Genomic DNA, 15,484 nt, shown 5'->3' with positions numbered 1-15,484 from the left:
GGGGTTTGAAAAATTGACATTTCTGTACAATGTGCCTGAATCTAACTGACTTCAACCCCCTTCCTTACTTTGGTTTGTTGTCTGTGTTCACAACGGCCGCTCATGCGCCGCATGCCCGAAGTAAAAAAGCAATCTACAGCCTTGCTATTTTGTGTGTACGAAGGCCTGAGATACAACGGATCATTTGTTAACTGGACCAGGCCGACAGTTAGAACCTTGAGATCCCAAATAAAACACCCCTTTCAGGTCACCAGGTGTGACAGGGGCAAGGATATCTGTAAAACCTTGAGGGACACTTGCCTCAGGACCATGTTGACATTACAAAAATGCTGTTTTCAGTGATTAAATATTTGATAAACTCAGCCACACTACATATCATAGACACCAAAGTTGGTCCAGACTGGAGGAAGACATAACTTAACATCACGCCGTGTCACACAGCCACATTCCAAACAAATTGGAAAAACAAAGTATCAAAGTGACTAGCTCCGGCAGCTTCATGATCCTGAAAGGGACAATACGGGTTTAGAAGATAAATGAAAGAAAAGTATCAAAGGTGAGTTTTTACGTTTCTTTTGTGTTCTTTACAGTCAATGATGGCATAATATAGTACGTTTTCTTACTGTAGCAGTCTCATTCCAGCTGTAGCTCCTAGAAAAAGAGATGTGGATTTCTGCTTTTCTACAGGAATTTCTTTGAGGATTTGATCCGTGCAATTCTTGAATGCCTCCCACACTTCAGCATCTTTCTGCTTGTCCCCTGTCATTTCTGAGATAGGAATAGCTGTGGGGACAAAGCAGACCTGTGCTGAACAGGAAAAGCTCTGCTGGAGCAAAAAACTTCAAAGCATTTCTTTGTTTTTTTAAATCGTAAGTGTTGTCATTTTTGCTGTTGCTACTTCTGTATTTATTTTAAGTCAAATTCATCTCATGGAAAACAATGCTTCCAATGCTAGATATTTAATCTCTGATTACCCCCTTAAAAAAAATAAAAAAAGTCTTCATCATTTAAAATCTATGAAATACTCACCATTAACTTTACATTCTGTCTTTTCCTTCACTACTCCTGTTTCATTCTCCTTCTCTCCTGGCCATTCGTAGAGGAACATGGTCGAACGAGATGAACCAGAGTCAATCACTATGCCATACTGGAATGGAAAAAACAGAAATAAAAGTTCCTCTATTTCACTTTTTATCTAAAGTTCCATTAATGCTGGCTAAAAACAGATTATGTCTGAGAATGCAGTTTTTGGGAATATGAATCTCCAACAAATTCTAAATCTTAATAACTTCTACCAATACTGGAGGAGATTCTAACAGCACCCACATCTCTAAAGCTACATTCATGCCGTGTACATTGACTCGCGTTTAGGCAGCCACTTTCAATGAAAAGTCTATGCAAACACACACAAAACACATAACTGTGACCAATCAGGGAGGGGTCACGGGGCTGCCGGAGCCTGTCCCGGCCACTTGTGAGCGAAGGCAGGGGAAATCCTGGGCAGGTCTGTCACATATCACACACTCATTTATACTCACACCTAGGGACAATTTAATGTGACCAATTAACTTATGAAGCATGTTTTGGACGGTGGGAGGAAGCCGGAGTCCCAGGAGAAAACCTACGCATGCACAGGGAGATCATGCTAACTCCACACAGAAAGCCCCCCCAGTAATGTTCTTTTTCAGGTCCCCCAGCTAAGACATAAACTGGGGCCTTCTTGCTGTGAGGCAAGAGCGCTAAACACTGCGTTACCGTGCAGCCCAGAATGGAGCTGTGAAAAAAAAAACTGGAGCAAATTTACACGATTCACAACGCTTCAACATTTCACACCAAGTTTCAACTGTAGGTGGCGGACATACACTAGTAAACAGTAAAAAACAAAAAACAAAAAGCCCCTCCCTTCCACTCCCTGCTTGTCCATGGAGAGGCAGTCCAACATGCTGAATGTGTGTTTTTGAAACTGCACAAGTGCCATAAGAGCGTAGCCTGAAGCTACGTTCTCACCGGCCTTGGTAACGTGTGTTTAGGCGACCACTTTCGATGAAAAGTCGACTTAAACACTTGTATATGCGTTTTTCTGGCTTCTGCGTTCACGCATAGCCACGCAAGTTTCCATACGATCGTTTTTCGGGCAAGATAAACCTCCCTTGAATGCATTGAAAGTTGAACCGAATTTTGATCAATTGATCAAAAAAAGCCTGGAGCAAGATTCCCAAGATTTGTACCGACATGACATGATCTAATCTACAGGAGTAGATTACGACATGTCATGACATCTTGCACCAAGCTTCTTTTCAACTGTGTAGCGGACATGTGCTAGTATCAGGTAGTAACGTTCCAGTGTTAACACAAGGCTTCAGGTGTGTTTAATTAACCCTTGTGCTATCCTATGAACCCACCCTTACATTGACGTGTTCTCCCTACCATGACAAAGGTGGATAAAGGTGAAGAGGATTTCATGTAATCCATGGACACCAGTGAAGATCACAATATAATTGAAAAAAAAGGTTCAGAGCACAGTGGGTCTAGATGACCCAACTCCCAATGTTAAAGTGCCTAGGATAGCACAAGGGTTACACACTTTTAGCACATTCTTGAAAGCACATATACATCGTATAAATCATATGCGTGATGTGATCATAGCTTTGCTTAATTTATTTATGCCACAAAAACCACCTGACCTGTTTACTTATTCACAAGTGGAAACAACAAATTCAACAGGTTTAGCCCCAGTCTATTTCACCTCTGGACTGTACTGTTCCGATCTCCAAGTGTGCTGGATGACAGCAACAGCAATGAGGGCTGCAATGCTAGTCAGCAGGAGAAGCACCACTCCTCCTATGCGACACTTGTAGCCTATTCTCTTTTCCATTTCCTGTTGGCAAGAGACAGAGATTAAAAAAAATAAATGAAAAAAAGGAACTTGGCTTTTACCAAAAGATCCTCAGCTCTCAACTTGTGGGGATATTTGACAAGGAATAGTATAAACAATTATAACCTTGTACTTTATAAACATGTATGTATTTACAACTGATTATTATAGCATAAGCGGCATGAAAATGTTTACATGCCAACAGAGTCTGAATTTATTATCTCATCTAAAAAAGAAAATAAATGGAACAAGGCAGCATGTTTTTTCTTTTTTTCTTTCTTTTAGGTTTTTTGTACCTGTCGATGGTTCCGCCACACTCTGTTGCATTTTGTTTCAATACTTTATTTGTCTTTATAATTTAAAAGATTATAACCTACAGGAAATAAATAGAATATCCTCCTGCCTATGAAAGATAATAAAAATGTCCAGTCAAATTTTTCTAATCAACTAAAAACTACAATTCCCAGAGCTCCACCCCTTAACATTCAGTGTCATTGGAAAAACCTACAGAATTAATTCAGCAGAATGCAGTGGTTTTGAGATCCAGTTTTGAAAATGCCCTACTAAAAAAATACATTTGCATTGCTATTATAGTCAGTAGGATATTGTGGAAAAAAAGTTTGGAAACTCAGGGTGACACACCCTAACCAGCTATTTAACTCCAAACACCTGCAAAGCACTCCTGAGTGTCTGAGTGGTCTCTCAGTCTGTCATGGTCATGTTTGGGGGCGCTTCAATAATAGTGGCCAGAGGCATGAAGAGCCACCACACAGATGAATACTGGATCTAGTTATAGTTTTGCTTGTGTCAACTTAGCCACTCCTAAACCTAGAGATGATGTAACCAGAACTTCAGTGATGAGTTTGGCGCATGACACTTGCTAGTATTGGTTCACTGTGTCTTCTGAAGTATACAGTCAATGTGTCCATTTATCCCATATTACTTAATTAACCTTTGTGCTATCTTAGATGACCCCACCTTCACATTGATGTGTTGTCCCTACCATGAGAAAGATGGATAAAGGTGAAGAGGATTTCATGTAATCCATGGACACCAGTGAAGATCACAAATCATTGAAGAAAAAAGGTACTGTCTAGTGGGTCTAGATGACCCAACTCCCAATGTTAAAGTGCCTAGGATAGCACAAGGGTTAAAAGTTCAAATTGCAAATGACCTTTACTAGCAGTAAAATAAGACCCTCTAATAATGATAATATTAGAGCTGGAACCGTTTTGTTATATTGTTTCTGAAATTACAGGCACAAATGTCTCAGAACCTGAACAGATCCAATTAAGTCCTTTCTTTTAACCACTTGTTTGGATCAGAAAACATTTTTAAACCCACAAATGTTATTCTGTTGAATTTACCACCAAAAAATACATTTAGCCTCTTTTGAGAAATGCAGCCGATGGCAAAACACCATGAGTCACTGAGCTGCGACGCTCAATGAGGAAGCTGTGGGTTTTTGAGTCGACAAAAATGACACCTGCTTTTATGTGTTTATCTGTGGGAGTGTGTTTTAATAATGAATAAATTTACACACAAATCCACAGTCACATTTTCACCAAGTAAAACATTCTGAGGTCTTTTTGAAAACGTTTTTAAACTTGAGTTGACATCCATAATTATAATTATAATGATAACTCTTCTTGAACCCCTTTTCCTTTAGAGGTCTTTCATAACATTGGCTCTTAAGATTGTATATTTTATCTACTCGAGTTGAATGTCATTGCCAAATGTGATGTCATGCATTATTCATGGGGCGCAGGTTCGGAGGACAGGAATGTCATCTCGTTTGGCGTGCTGCAGTTTCATTGTTAGTAGTAGTTGTGAGACGTTAGTGAAGAAAATATGTTTGACTGTTGTTCCTAATAAATGTGACAAAAAGTTAAAAAAAAAGAAATGTGTTGCTCATCATGGTTATAGGTTGGCACCAGTGTTTGCCATCAGTGTGTGAATGTGTGTGTGTGTGTGCATGGGTAAATGGGACTGTGCCTGTAAGAAGGTAATTAGGTGCCATATAAGTCTATACCATTTACCGTTCAATGCTTTAAATGTAAACAAATTTGATGAAACTCTAACAAAACTTGACATAATATGCTTTTGTTCTGCTAATAAATTTAACCTGCCGCTGCTCCTCCTTTTTGCATCATACATGTTTGCATTACAGTCATAGTACAACACGTGTCACTAATCTTTGCTCATAAGCAGGCCATAACATGTCTTAAGTTGACTTTATGCTTTTTTATTAGACATTTTTGACTCTCCCTTTGAGCTGCTGTGCTTCTGTGTTCTTCAAATCTTCAAATGCATTGCCTTTATGTACAGTAAGCTTCATAATCTACTGTCATTTGTTAGCAAGGACTGAATAGAATAGCATTTTCTTTATTTGGGGTGCACAAAGGGCTTGGCAAAACTGGTAGGTTGCGTGGTTCAAGATTTTTTGCTGCACTGTAAATAGGTCTAAAATTCCTTAAAATGTGAAAAAGAAAATTATTTTAAATATGTTAAAAACCTGACAATGGGGGAAGAAAAATGCTACCAAGAACTCTTATTTTAAGAAAAAAATCTAGTCACTGTTTTGCTATTGAAAACCGTTCTTAATAAGATTTTTCTTGCAAGACAGAAAATAAGACATTTGCTCTTGAAATAAGGGTCTTTTTACTTTCTCAAGATCCAATTTTTGCAGTGTGTTAGCGAAAAAAAAGGAAAGTTGACTGCATAAATAAAATACTGCTACTTTGAGTTGCTGCCTAAAGTACTCTGTAATTGATACAATTGATTCCAAGACAGTACAGAAAGCTTTAGTAGGTGGTAAACTGCTTTCAGGTAGCGGCCTTTGAAGTATGTGATGCTGTTAAGCATTGAGGGCTTATAGATAATGCGTTTTAGTTTCAAACCAAATTTTCCTCTTTTTTTGTTCACCAAAAACTTTAAGAAAAACGTTAAAGATATCAGAAGGAATAGCACATCAGATACAACATGTGAAAGCCCTGGAAGAAAGCTTTCACACATCTGTCAACGAACAAAGGGAGATTTTTAAAACATGTTTAAAGATCCTGTTAGAAAACACTTCAAGACGGTCCTGGATGACATCAAGAGGTGCAAAAGTCAGGAGTTCTAGTCCTCTGATCATCACAAATATGTGGGTTGACCTTGAATAAATGGATGCCTGACAACTAATGAAAAAGTCTTCAAATGTGAAGTTGGGAAAAGCACCAAAAGGGATTTTAGTGATTACTAAATTAATAAATATTTATCCTCCTTAAATAGTTGAAAGGCTATCTATATGTGCAAGCAGGTGCCAGTCCACAGCTGTGTGGTTTCAGACTGTTAAAACACTGAGACAAAATGCAGCAGTTCTCAGGCATCAGGAAAGTTTTAAAAGAAATGTCAGTAGCGCACTGAAAAGAGAGCTCAGTTTGTTGGTAAAAGCAAGAACCTCCAACTTTCATTTTTCATCCTTGGGCAGTTGGATCCTTGCAAATGCAAACTGTTCTTTTTGGACACAAATCAAAATCTCTTTGTAAGTCCAAGATTGTAACAGAAAGAGAGGAGTTGTCAAGGATCTTTGTTAGAAGCTCTGTCTTGCTTCAGCAGCGCATTCCTGCAACTCTCATGGTTTTGCTCAACCTTGTTTCGCCGGTGTTATATGAACATGTTATTTATGCTCTGAAGGGTCTAACTAATGGACTACTCTTGGGTTGTTGCAAGCTCTTCATAACAATAGTGCTGTGGCAAAACCCATGTCATTATGGAAATGGAAAAGCAGTCCACCTTTGTTTAAGGAATAAAATCAGGATTTTCCCTCAATACTACATTTCATTGAATCTAAATAGAGTCCCAACAATAAATCATATAACAGTTTTGCATGTGTTTCAGGGTTTATTTTTCTTTTTGTCCCTACACTTTAGCCAAACCTTAAACAGGTTTCACATGTTCAATAGGTTTTGGAGTGTAATTTTAGAGTAAAGGGCTCTTTGTACATGAAATAAATATGCACAAAAGTGGATTAGATTGTCTTTTTTGTGTCACTATATACCCGTCATTCCTTTGATGCAGGGGTGGCAGCAAAAAGCTTTATCCCCCCATTTTTTGAGTAAATATTAGTATAATTATTGACAAAGATGAAGAAATTACCAATACAAGCTTCTATAATTATTGCAAAAAGAACACAACTCTGATGTTAAAAATAACATAATAACACCTCTTCTAAAAGAAGTGCTATTTTATTTTTATTATAAATAATAAAACTGTTTTAAAAAAGGTATTTTTGATCCTTTCATGTGTAATTGCTTTCAGCTCTGTTGTTTTTGTTTGCCACCCTTTCAGAGTCTTCTGTTGCCAATATTAAATATTCTAGCTCTGCCATTGCTATGATGGGCACCTTACGTTTTCAGCTTCTTTCATTGCATAAATGCTAATTGCGAGGTGAATTTACATTGGGATGGTGTAGAGTTAAACAGAAAGGCAATCATTTACTGTATTACAACCACATTTACTTTCACCTTAGAGTCACCACCATTCAACTTGCTGTGTGTGTCCTTGCAGAGGGAGGAACTCTGTCCTGCATGCGTTACAATATGATTCACTTTCTCCAGCGCATAAATAAAGTATTTAATGTCAGAGAATTTCAGCAAGCCTGGACGTCAGTCAGGAAAATCAACAGGTCTAATGATAAAGCGTGCACAGCATGACACATTTAATGACTGAAAACACTTTGAGTGTTTTTTTGAAGTCAGCCGTTTGAACACGCTGTCTTTGGAAAACATGTTATTGGCTCTGCTTGTTGAAACTGGTTGATGCGGTCTGGAATAACACACACGGGGATGAATTCAGAAATCTGACTGCCTCATCCAGTGATTTCAGAGAGCTGAAGGGTTCAAGCGTTCTGTTGAGCACATTATGTGCTAAAAAAAATTTTTTTAAAGCATGTTGTGTGTTGTGATTGGATCTTACCTTGAAAAGCTGGTTTGTTTGTAGATGGAGGCTGAGAGTGGGGGCGGGGGAGATCGCTCTTGAGAAAGATGACAGGGAAGAAGGGAGCCGGAGAGAGTTGAGGAATGACCGGCTCGACAGAAAATGAGTGTAGAGCCCTAACACAGCTGAGAGAAGGAGAGGAGGGAGGGAGGAGCAGTGCACACAGACTCCTGAAGATGCAACACCTCCTACTCGAGGGTACAATGGAGCAGCCAGACTGGGACATTCAGCTGCTAAATGCAACCTTGCTTTGTGCTTAATGGTGACTAAATGCACAACATATACTTGAATGTTTCAATGAAACAAGCAGAGAAGGTTTAGGGATGTAATCAACAGGGTAAAGTCCAATGCTTCTGTCTGTTTCTTGAGTTGTCACAAGCTCTTGATAAACTTGACTTGCAGTGAATGCAGAACAAACAAGCTTTGGGATTACAACACTGTAGGATGTGTTAATACCTGCAAGTTCCCCAATCCATGTTCAGCTCAGGTTCTTGAAAAGGAGTCTATGAAAAATATGAGTCATAATTGTGTCTCTGTCAAGGAGTTGTTGGACTAAGAAAACTCCCGCTCAGCTTTCAGCTCCGCAGAGTGAAGTGCTAAAAGCCTGCCACTAATTCTGTTGAGTGTTGTTGCATGTGCACGCAGAATATGTCTCAGGATTTTGCACCACTTTATGGAAACAAGAGAAGTCCCGGATTTTTTTTTCTGTCTGCCTGTATGATATCATTTAATAACTAGGGAGACACCAGAAAGCACCAAGATGCAGAGAAAGATCAATAAAAAAAGAAACTCCACATATTCAATCAGTTTTAAATGTCAGTATTAAATGAGTTAGATAAGCATGACTCAAAAGCCCTAAAGTTGTTGCTTTGTTTACCCTTGTCACATGCTGCCTGGCAACCACTGGTGTGTCGAAAACGCAGATAGAGGACACTGACTTAAAATTTCCAAGACTGTGTGCCATGTAACTTTGTGTTTGTTTTGTTAAACTTTTCGCAGTTGACTGTTTATTTAATATGTGCAAACACAAGTTTGTTGATTATGAGCATTGTGCATTTTATTAAAAAGGCTATTTCCTTATGTTTTTAGGGCTTTCAAATCTTAACCAGAAGTGTAGATTCACTGCAAAGCATTAAAAAATGGTTTTAGAAATGGGGTTGCTGTCAGTGGAGCTCTTTGTTTGTGGACATCAGTTGGTTTTAAAAAAGGAATTGAAAGATTAATCATGAGGTGACATGCTCATCTTGGATTAAAATCCCACTCTAATCATCTTTTGATTAGTTTTCAAAGCGTTTCCATTGGTCTTTTATTTTTAATGATGCATTTTTTAGCCAAAATAAAAAGCCTGTGTCGGCTTCTAGGACATAGTTTATGCAGAGCAGCAGTAGGTCATTAGAAATTCACCTCTGTGTTTTGGGTTGGACTGCTGGTGCGAAGTAAGTCTGCTCACATTTCCCATGATCTCTTTGTTCACACTCTCTACCGCTACCTTACAGCCCCTAACAACCCCAATCTAACATTACCGGTGCAACTAAAATTGCGAGCAATATCGAAGTTATCTAAACGTACAGGTTTTGACACAGATGCCAGCTCAGACTAAGAAAACGAAGACATACTTGGATCTATTTGTCTACAAGTGGACGTGTCGAAATGGAGCGGAGCAGGGAGCTTGTGCCCCGCCGACTGTAGCAGCTGCATCAGAACAACAGGTTTTCTCAAACTGATTTTTTCATCGGCTCCTGATTCCCCAAGATTTGAATCAAGAAATACTCAGATATTTGGCTATTTTAATCCTAATTGTTTTTATATATATGTCCTCCATCATGAGGAAAAAGCTACAAGAACGTGGTAAAAACAGTTTTATTGGAGCAGACCTTTAAAAAAAACTGACTTCTATAGGTGGAAGCATGCACTGGACCTAAAATCTTTGACATTTCATTGGAATTCTTCTTCTTCTTTTCCTTTTGACTTTTCCTTACAGGGGCCACTGCAACGAATAAGCTTTCTCCATCAAACCCCGTCTTCTACATCTTCTCCTCTAAAACCAGTCACCTTCATATTCACCGCATCCATAAACCCTGTCTTTTGTCTTCCTATAGACCTAGACAGCAAAAATGAAGCCTGTCAAACAGATAAACAGTTCACGTGATTGGGAGGGTAAAAGTTAAAAATAAAGACCAAACAGATTTTCTGTAAACTAGGCAGTCAATAATCTTTTAATAACAGGAAATCTTTTCATTTTAAACCCAGAATTGTATGAGGAACTGCCACATTTGGTACCGCCAAGTATACTTCAACATCAGTTACAAAAAAGTGTGGGTTGTTTCCTAACATTACGTACCTTTTTGGACACTATTTATAACTACAAAAATAAGCTTTTCCATTATTTTATTTTTAAAATTACTGCCTATTTCAAGATTAAATATGTGCCATTAAAACCTTTTGTTGTTGTTTCCCATCCTGTGATTGTCTCCCCTGAAAACTTTATTTTCTGTATAGTCTCCACAGTATTTTGCATAACTGTATCCATTTTATGACTCATTAAACATTTAATCAATGACATTTCAGCACAAGTGTTCTTCTTATCTAAAAGCAAGACCCTGATGGGATTGGCTAAAGTGAATTATGTGTCTGATTCAGAAGGCACTGAAGGTACAGTATATTTTTAGCAGCCTAACGTGAGACCTGAGACCTACTGCTGAAATCAACCGGAAAGGCAGCACAATGAAAATCAAATTTGCAAGTAACAGAAGAAGCCTCATGGATACAAATGATATACATTTCCCTCAGCCGGGCCCATGCTAAAGTGTTAGGTGTGTGCTATCCACTGATGTTTCCTTTCCTAAGATTCATAGGAGACTGACGACTGTGGAGCAAAAAGTTTGAGCAGCAGATGTTAGGGGTCAGCAAGGTCGAAGATAAAGTGACTTGCAAAGACTTCACTTGAATGTAAAAAGCCAAAATCTCCAAACACTTTCTTGCACCGTTATTGTTTTTGTCTGGTTAAACTGAATCTAATTTAATCCATTAGAGGTACTACATTCATTTGTGCTATGATCAAACTGCACAAACGGCAACAGTCCTCTTCCTCTGCCTCAAGGCAAAGCTCACTAAGGTTGGTGTTCCCTCTAAAACAGACAAGAACTCTGAGACACACAACCCCATCCAACAAAAATCAACTAATGCTGGCATCCTTGTAGCCCAGCCAAATGTCTTTAAAGTGTTTGACATTTTTCTTTCCGTTTATAGGTCAACAAATTCATTTGGAATTGAAAATGGCTGGTGTGGAACATCTTGTTTCCTTCTTTATGCTGACAATTTGCAAAAGAAAAACTCTTTGGTCAGCATAACAACATAAAAGTTCCTCCCCTGCAACCCTGGCACGAAAAGGTCAACTAAGTTCGCATGAGCAATTTCAACTTTTCTTTAGAATGAAAAACACAGCCTTGCACAACTGAATGAAGACTCTGGAAGAAATGACGCCATGTTATTACTGCAGGATGATGCACGTCAGAGCAATATGTTAGCATACAGTATCACCTAGAACTTAGTGCATACAAAATTGTTGAAGAAGCATGGAAAATGGCCTATACTTTTACGGAGCTTTGCTGCCTTCTTGGAGGGCCCAAATCGCTTTACAGGCACAGTCCCATTCATCTACACACAAATTCACACACTGACATGACTCTGCTACTGAACAGTGGTGCCAACCTATGACCAGCAATGTGCAAATTGCTACTGCATGTCCTACAGCCTTTAGGACCTTTTTCTTACTAAGCTAATCAGACAAGCACCTGCTCGTGCATCTTGAGTTATTAATAAGCTGGTTGATCAGAATATTTGCACAGCAATATTAGTTTAAAAGCCAATTCTCTTATTTAGAGGTGATAGTTTTGCCCTGTGCAAGTACCTAGACTTGAAGAAACCTAGACTAGATTTCATCTGAGCCTGTAGCTTGGGATTGACCAACCACCTGTCCAACCTGATTTTTGCGGGTTCAATAGGGAGAACTATAAGAAAAGAAGTGATTAAGTGAAATTGAATGAAAACTGGCTTACATAATAACAAAATCAGTGGGCCAGTCACTGAAGAAAGTCTGTTTTTCTCGCATCTTGCTCTCCATACACGCTGCTGCTATTGATAATGGGTGAACTCCTCAGTAGCGTTTGTAGACCTCATTATGGTCTGTCAGTTTACATCCTAACCTGCTACATTAGAGCTGTTAAGACCTTCACAAATATATTGGGAAGACATTACTCAGAAATGTTTTTACTAATTAGGTGCATACGTGAGTGAATTTCCTTTTTTCAAACATGCAGAACAATGATGTTTGTCACCGCAAGCAAATGGAGGAAATGGTGTGGTCACAAGACAGACAAACTTCAGGTCTGTACAAATACTTCTGTCTTTACTTTTTGAGTTTCAAGGTCCATCCATTTATTCCCATTCAATGGCAGTATAAGCATAGATGCCCAGACCTGAGGAAAAGAACTTGGTATTTACTGACCTGAACGTGTATCAGAAAACAGTTTGACACCCTACATGGAGAGTTTGAGGGTGTGGATTTGGAAAAAGTGTTTGGTCATACCCCTTTGGGACTAGGAGATGTGGTGTCCTCTACAAAGGGGCATTACGTCTCTACAACCAGATTGAGCCTGCAGTAAGTTTAACTTAGTGTTGGACTCCAGCAGGGTTGCCCTTTGCCACTGAAGCAATTCATCTTTTTTAGGGGCAGCAAGAGCTCATTGGGAGCCTGGCTGGAAGAGTTTCATTTCTGGTTTTGTGGAGACAATGTCGTCTTGCTGGTTTCATTGAACCAAGACCCTCAGTGTGCTCTTAGGCAGTTTCAAATGCAAAGCAGCTGGAGAAATAGCACCTCCATGTCGGCGTCTATAGATCTCGATCGGAAAAGGGAGGTTGGTCCTCTCCAGTTTGGTGGAGAGGTCTTGCCCTAGAGAGGAAGTTTAAGTTTTTTGAAGTCCTGAGGCGTATTCAGACTGGGCACATTTGGTCTGCTGAAAGTAAACCAGGGTTCATTTCCCTCAATAATCTGGAACAAATTTTCAGTCTGAATACACCCAAGCGGACCCTAGTCCGGGTTGACCGCTCCTGGACCCCTCTTTCGAGGAAGTTTCTGTTTGTTTCCATTCAGACTTTGTTCTAGTTTTCTCTGAATTACCTCCATCTGACTAGGATTTGTGCTCTGAGCAAAACAACTGGACCAAAATTGCATGTTTAGTAGTGTGGTGTTCACTCTGCATTGTCGCTACCTAATACTGGCGCATGTCCGCCACTTACATTTGGAAGAAGTTCAGTAAGAAATGTCGTGTTGTTGAAAATCTCGCAAACCTTGTACTAGACTTTTTCTTTCAAAGCTCTATTCCGTTAAGACTTGGTATCTTATTTTTCACTATTATTTCATCTTCCATCATTTTTTAAATGTTTGGCACGTCTATGAATTAAAGGGAATCCAAGTCCCTGATTAGTCAAAGTTCCACCTGGTTTAACTTTCAACTCACAACGGAGGCACATTTTGTATTTAGGGTCCAAAACAGTCTTCAAAATGACCGTGAGAGTTTTAAATGCTGAAGCTCATAACGCAAGCTCATGTGTTTCCATAGACTTTCCATTCAAAATGGTTGCTTGAATGTACGTTCTTCAGAAAGAAAGAATAGACCAATAATAATAGGTATGTTTTTTGTATTTAACAGTTTAAAAAAGTACATTTCTGCAGTTTTTTTGCACTCAAAAGCTTTTACTGCAGCATGGTATTCTGTCCACCTACTATCCATTGTTTGCATTTTTCTTTATTAATGCATCTGGGATTAATGAGGATGCTCTGTTTAAAACCAAATGATGAGGTACTCCATTCTACCAGTCACTCAGAGTGAGTTATGATGCAGTTTTTGGTTTATTAGAAAGTGATCTCCATACATCATGCCGATGTGCTGTACACAAAAGAAGTATTCTGCTATGTCAAACTGACAGCAAATTATCCCTCAAGCCCGTAATTTGCGGGTTTTAATGCATGCGTCAGTGCGCTTTAGCTGCAGCCCTCTCCATTTTGCTTTGTGTCCAGCCACTATCAACCCACTTCTCACTCAGCAGACACTTTGGCTGCAGCTTGACAGTTGTAAAGCAGATTTTGTGCTATGTTTTGGTACAGTACAGAAAGAGTACAGAAAGTACTCTTTTGAGATCAGAGTCTCTTTTTATGTTTTATGGCTTTCTATTTTCTGGATGGGCTTTTGCAATTTGAAATGTATTTCATAGTTGTAAATTCATATTTACTTACATATATATATATCATTCATTTCTTTTCTTTTTTTCAAATCAATGAATGAATGAAAAAATGAATGAAATGAGTTGTAAATTCAGATTTACATACATATATATATATCTTTTGATTAATTGAATTTGAACATTTATTGACTTATTTTTCTCTGTTACTCCAGTCAGCTCTTTGCCTGTTTTTTATCTTCCACATTACCAAATTTTATCAGTCTACATTTTATCCTCTGAACCTAGCTTGTTTCTTGGCATTTTTTGTCACTTGGTGGTATTTCCCGTTAAATAAAAATCTCCATCTTTGGTTGATTACTTTCATTCTGCTTATGCACCACCTTTAGTGTTTTCTTAAGTACACAATCTGATTTCTGTCATAGCAAAACCTGATCCCCTTTCTCATAACTAACAGTGACTTCAGAGACCTTCAGACACAAGCTACTTTAAAACTTTATTTGTTTCATGTTGAAATTGCGAAACACTTAACATCCCGCTATTGAATTATCACAAAGGAAACTCTTATCCTGATAGAATTAGAAGTATTTGTGTTAACTGCATTAAGTATGCCAGAGACTCTAAATGCTGATGCTGTAACATGATCAGTGAGGTGACTCCAGATCCAGCTGATGGTTGCTAGATTGTAATGTTTTCCCATCTGATGCCTCCCTAGTGAAAATTAGCATCTGGGGTAAGCTTTTAACACATTTCCTTAAACAGAAGACTGGAGGCTGATTTTATACAAGAGCTCAGATATTGATGCCTGGTCTGAAAGTTGACATTCATAAAATGAGCCTAATGGAATTTTTTTCCCCATTACATCGTTGAAATCAGCTCTTTTTAAAATATTTTTTTGTTTATTGCTGTAAAATGTGCAAAGTTGGGTGTTTTCAGACTCAGTTTTAAAGCTGAAAGCTCAGTTTTTCTGTGGTTTGAGGGAAACATTTAAAGCTGTTTAGTGCTCCATGGGGTGATGTGTATGTCTGCTTGTTATTGGCAAGACACAGCCTACTGCATCGATCAATTACATTGTATCACTGTCAAATGAATAATCCTATGTGATCAGTTAAAGTGCAGCCAAACAAATAATAATCATTTCAAACAGTTTGTCATTTTAAAGTAAAACAAAATATCAGTTTACTATACACTACACTAAGAAAATGTATTTTAATCATGAAGTAAGCAATGTTTGCATTTTATAAATGTAAAGCAGGTCACAAGTGCTTTGAGATGTTTGAACTTCAAATAACTTGGCGCCCTCTAGTGAGCAAACTGTGCACTACATATGTTGTCCCACTAGACTGAGTGTGGACAAAATGCTTAAAATATCGTTTACACTTTCTGTAA

At 38.5% G+C, this 15,484-nt stretch overlaps 1 protein-coding gene across 1 annotated transcript; it reads right to left on the bottom strand.

The window, feature by feature from the left end:
* Positions 1–39: 39 nt before the first annotated feature.
* Positions 40–8,146, bottom strand: LOC101165837 (ectonucleoside triphosphate diphosphohydrolase 3). The gene is made up of 4 exons (XM_023964597.1): positions 7,835–8,146; positions 2,747–2,878; positions 1,030–1,147; positions 40–783 (listed from the first exon to the last, which is right to left on the bottom strand). The coding sequence occupies exons 2-4, from the start codon at positions 2,873–2,875 to the stop codon at positions 620–622; spliced, it is 411 nt and encodes a 136-aa protein (XP_023820365.1). The 5' UTR covers positions 2,876–2,878; positions 7,835–8,146; the 3' UTR covers positions 40–619.
* Positions 8,147–15,484: the final 7,338 nt, after the last annotated feature.

This window comes from Oryzias latipes, chromosome 16 (assembly GCF_002234675.1).
Source record: "Oryzias latipes chromosome 16, ASM223467v1".
Classification (NCBI taxonomy): domain Eukaryota; kingdom Metazoa; phylum Chordata; class Actinopteri; order Beloniformes; family Adrianichthyidae; genus Oryzias; species Oryzias latipes.
Note: the sequence above shows the minus strand (reverse complement) of the source record. Positions and strands in the feature narration are given on the sequence as shown.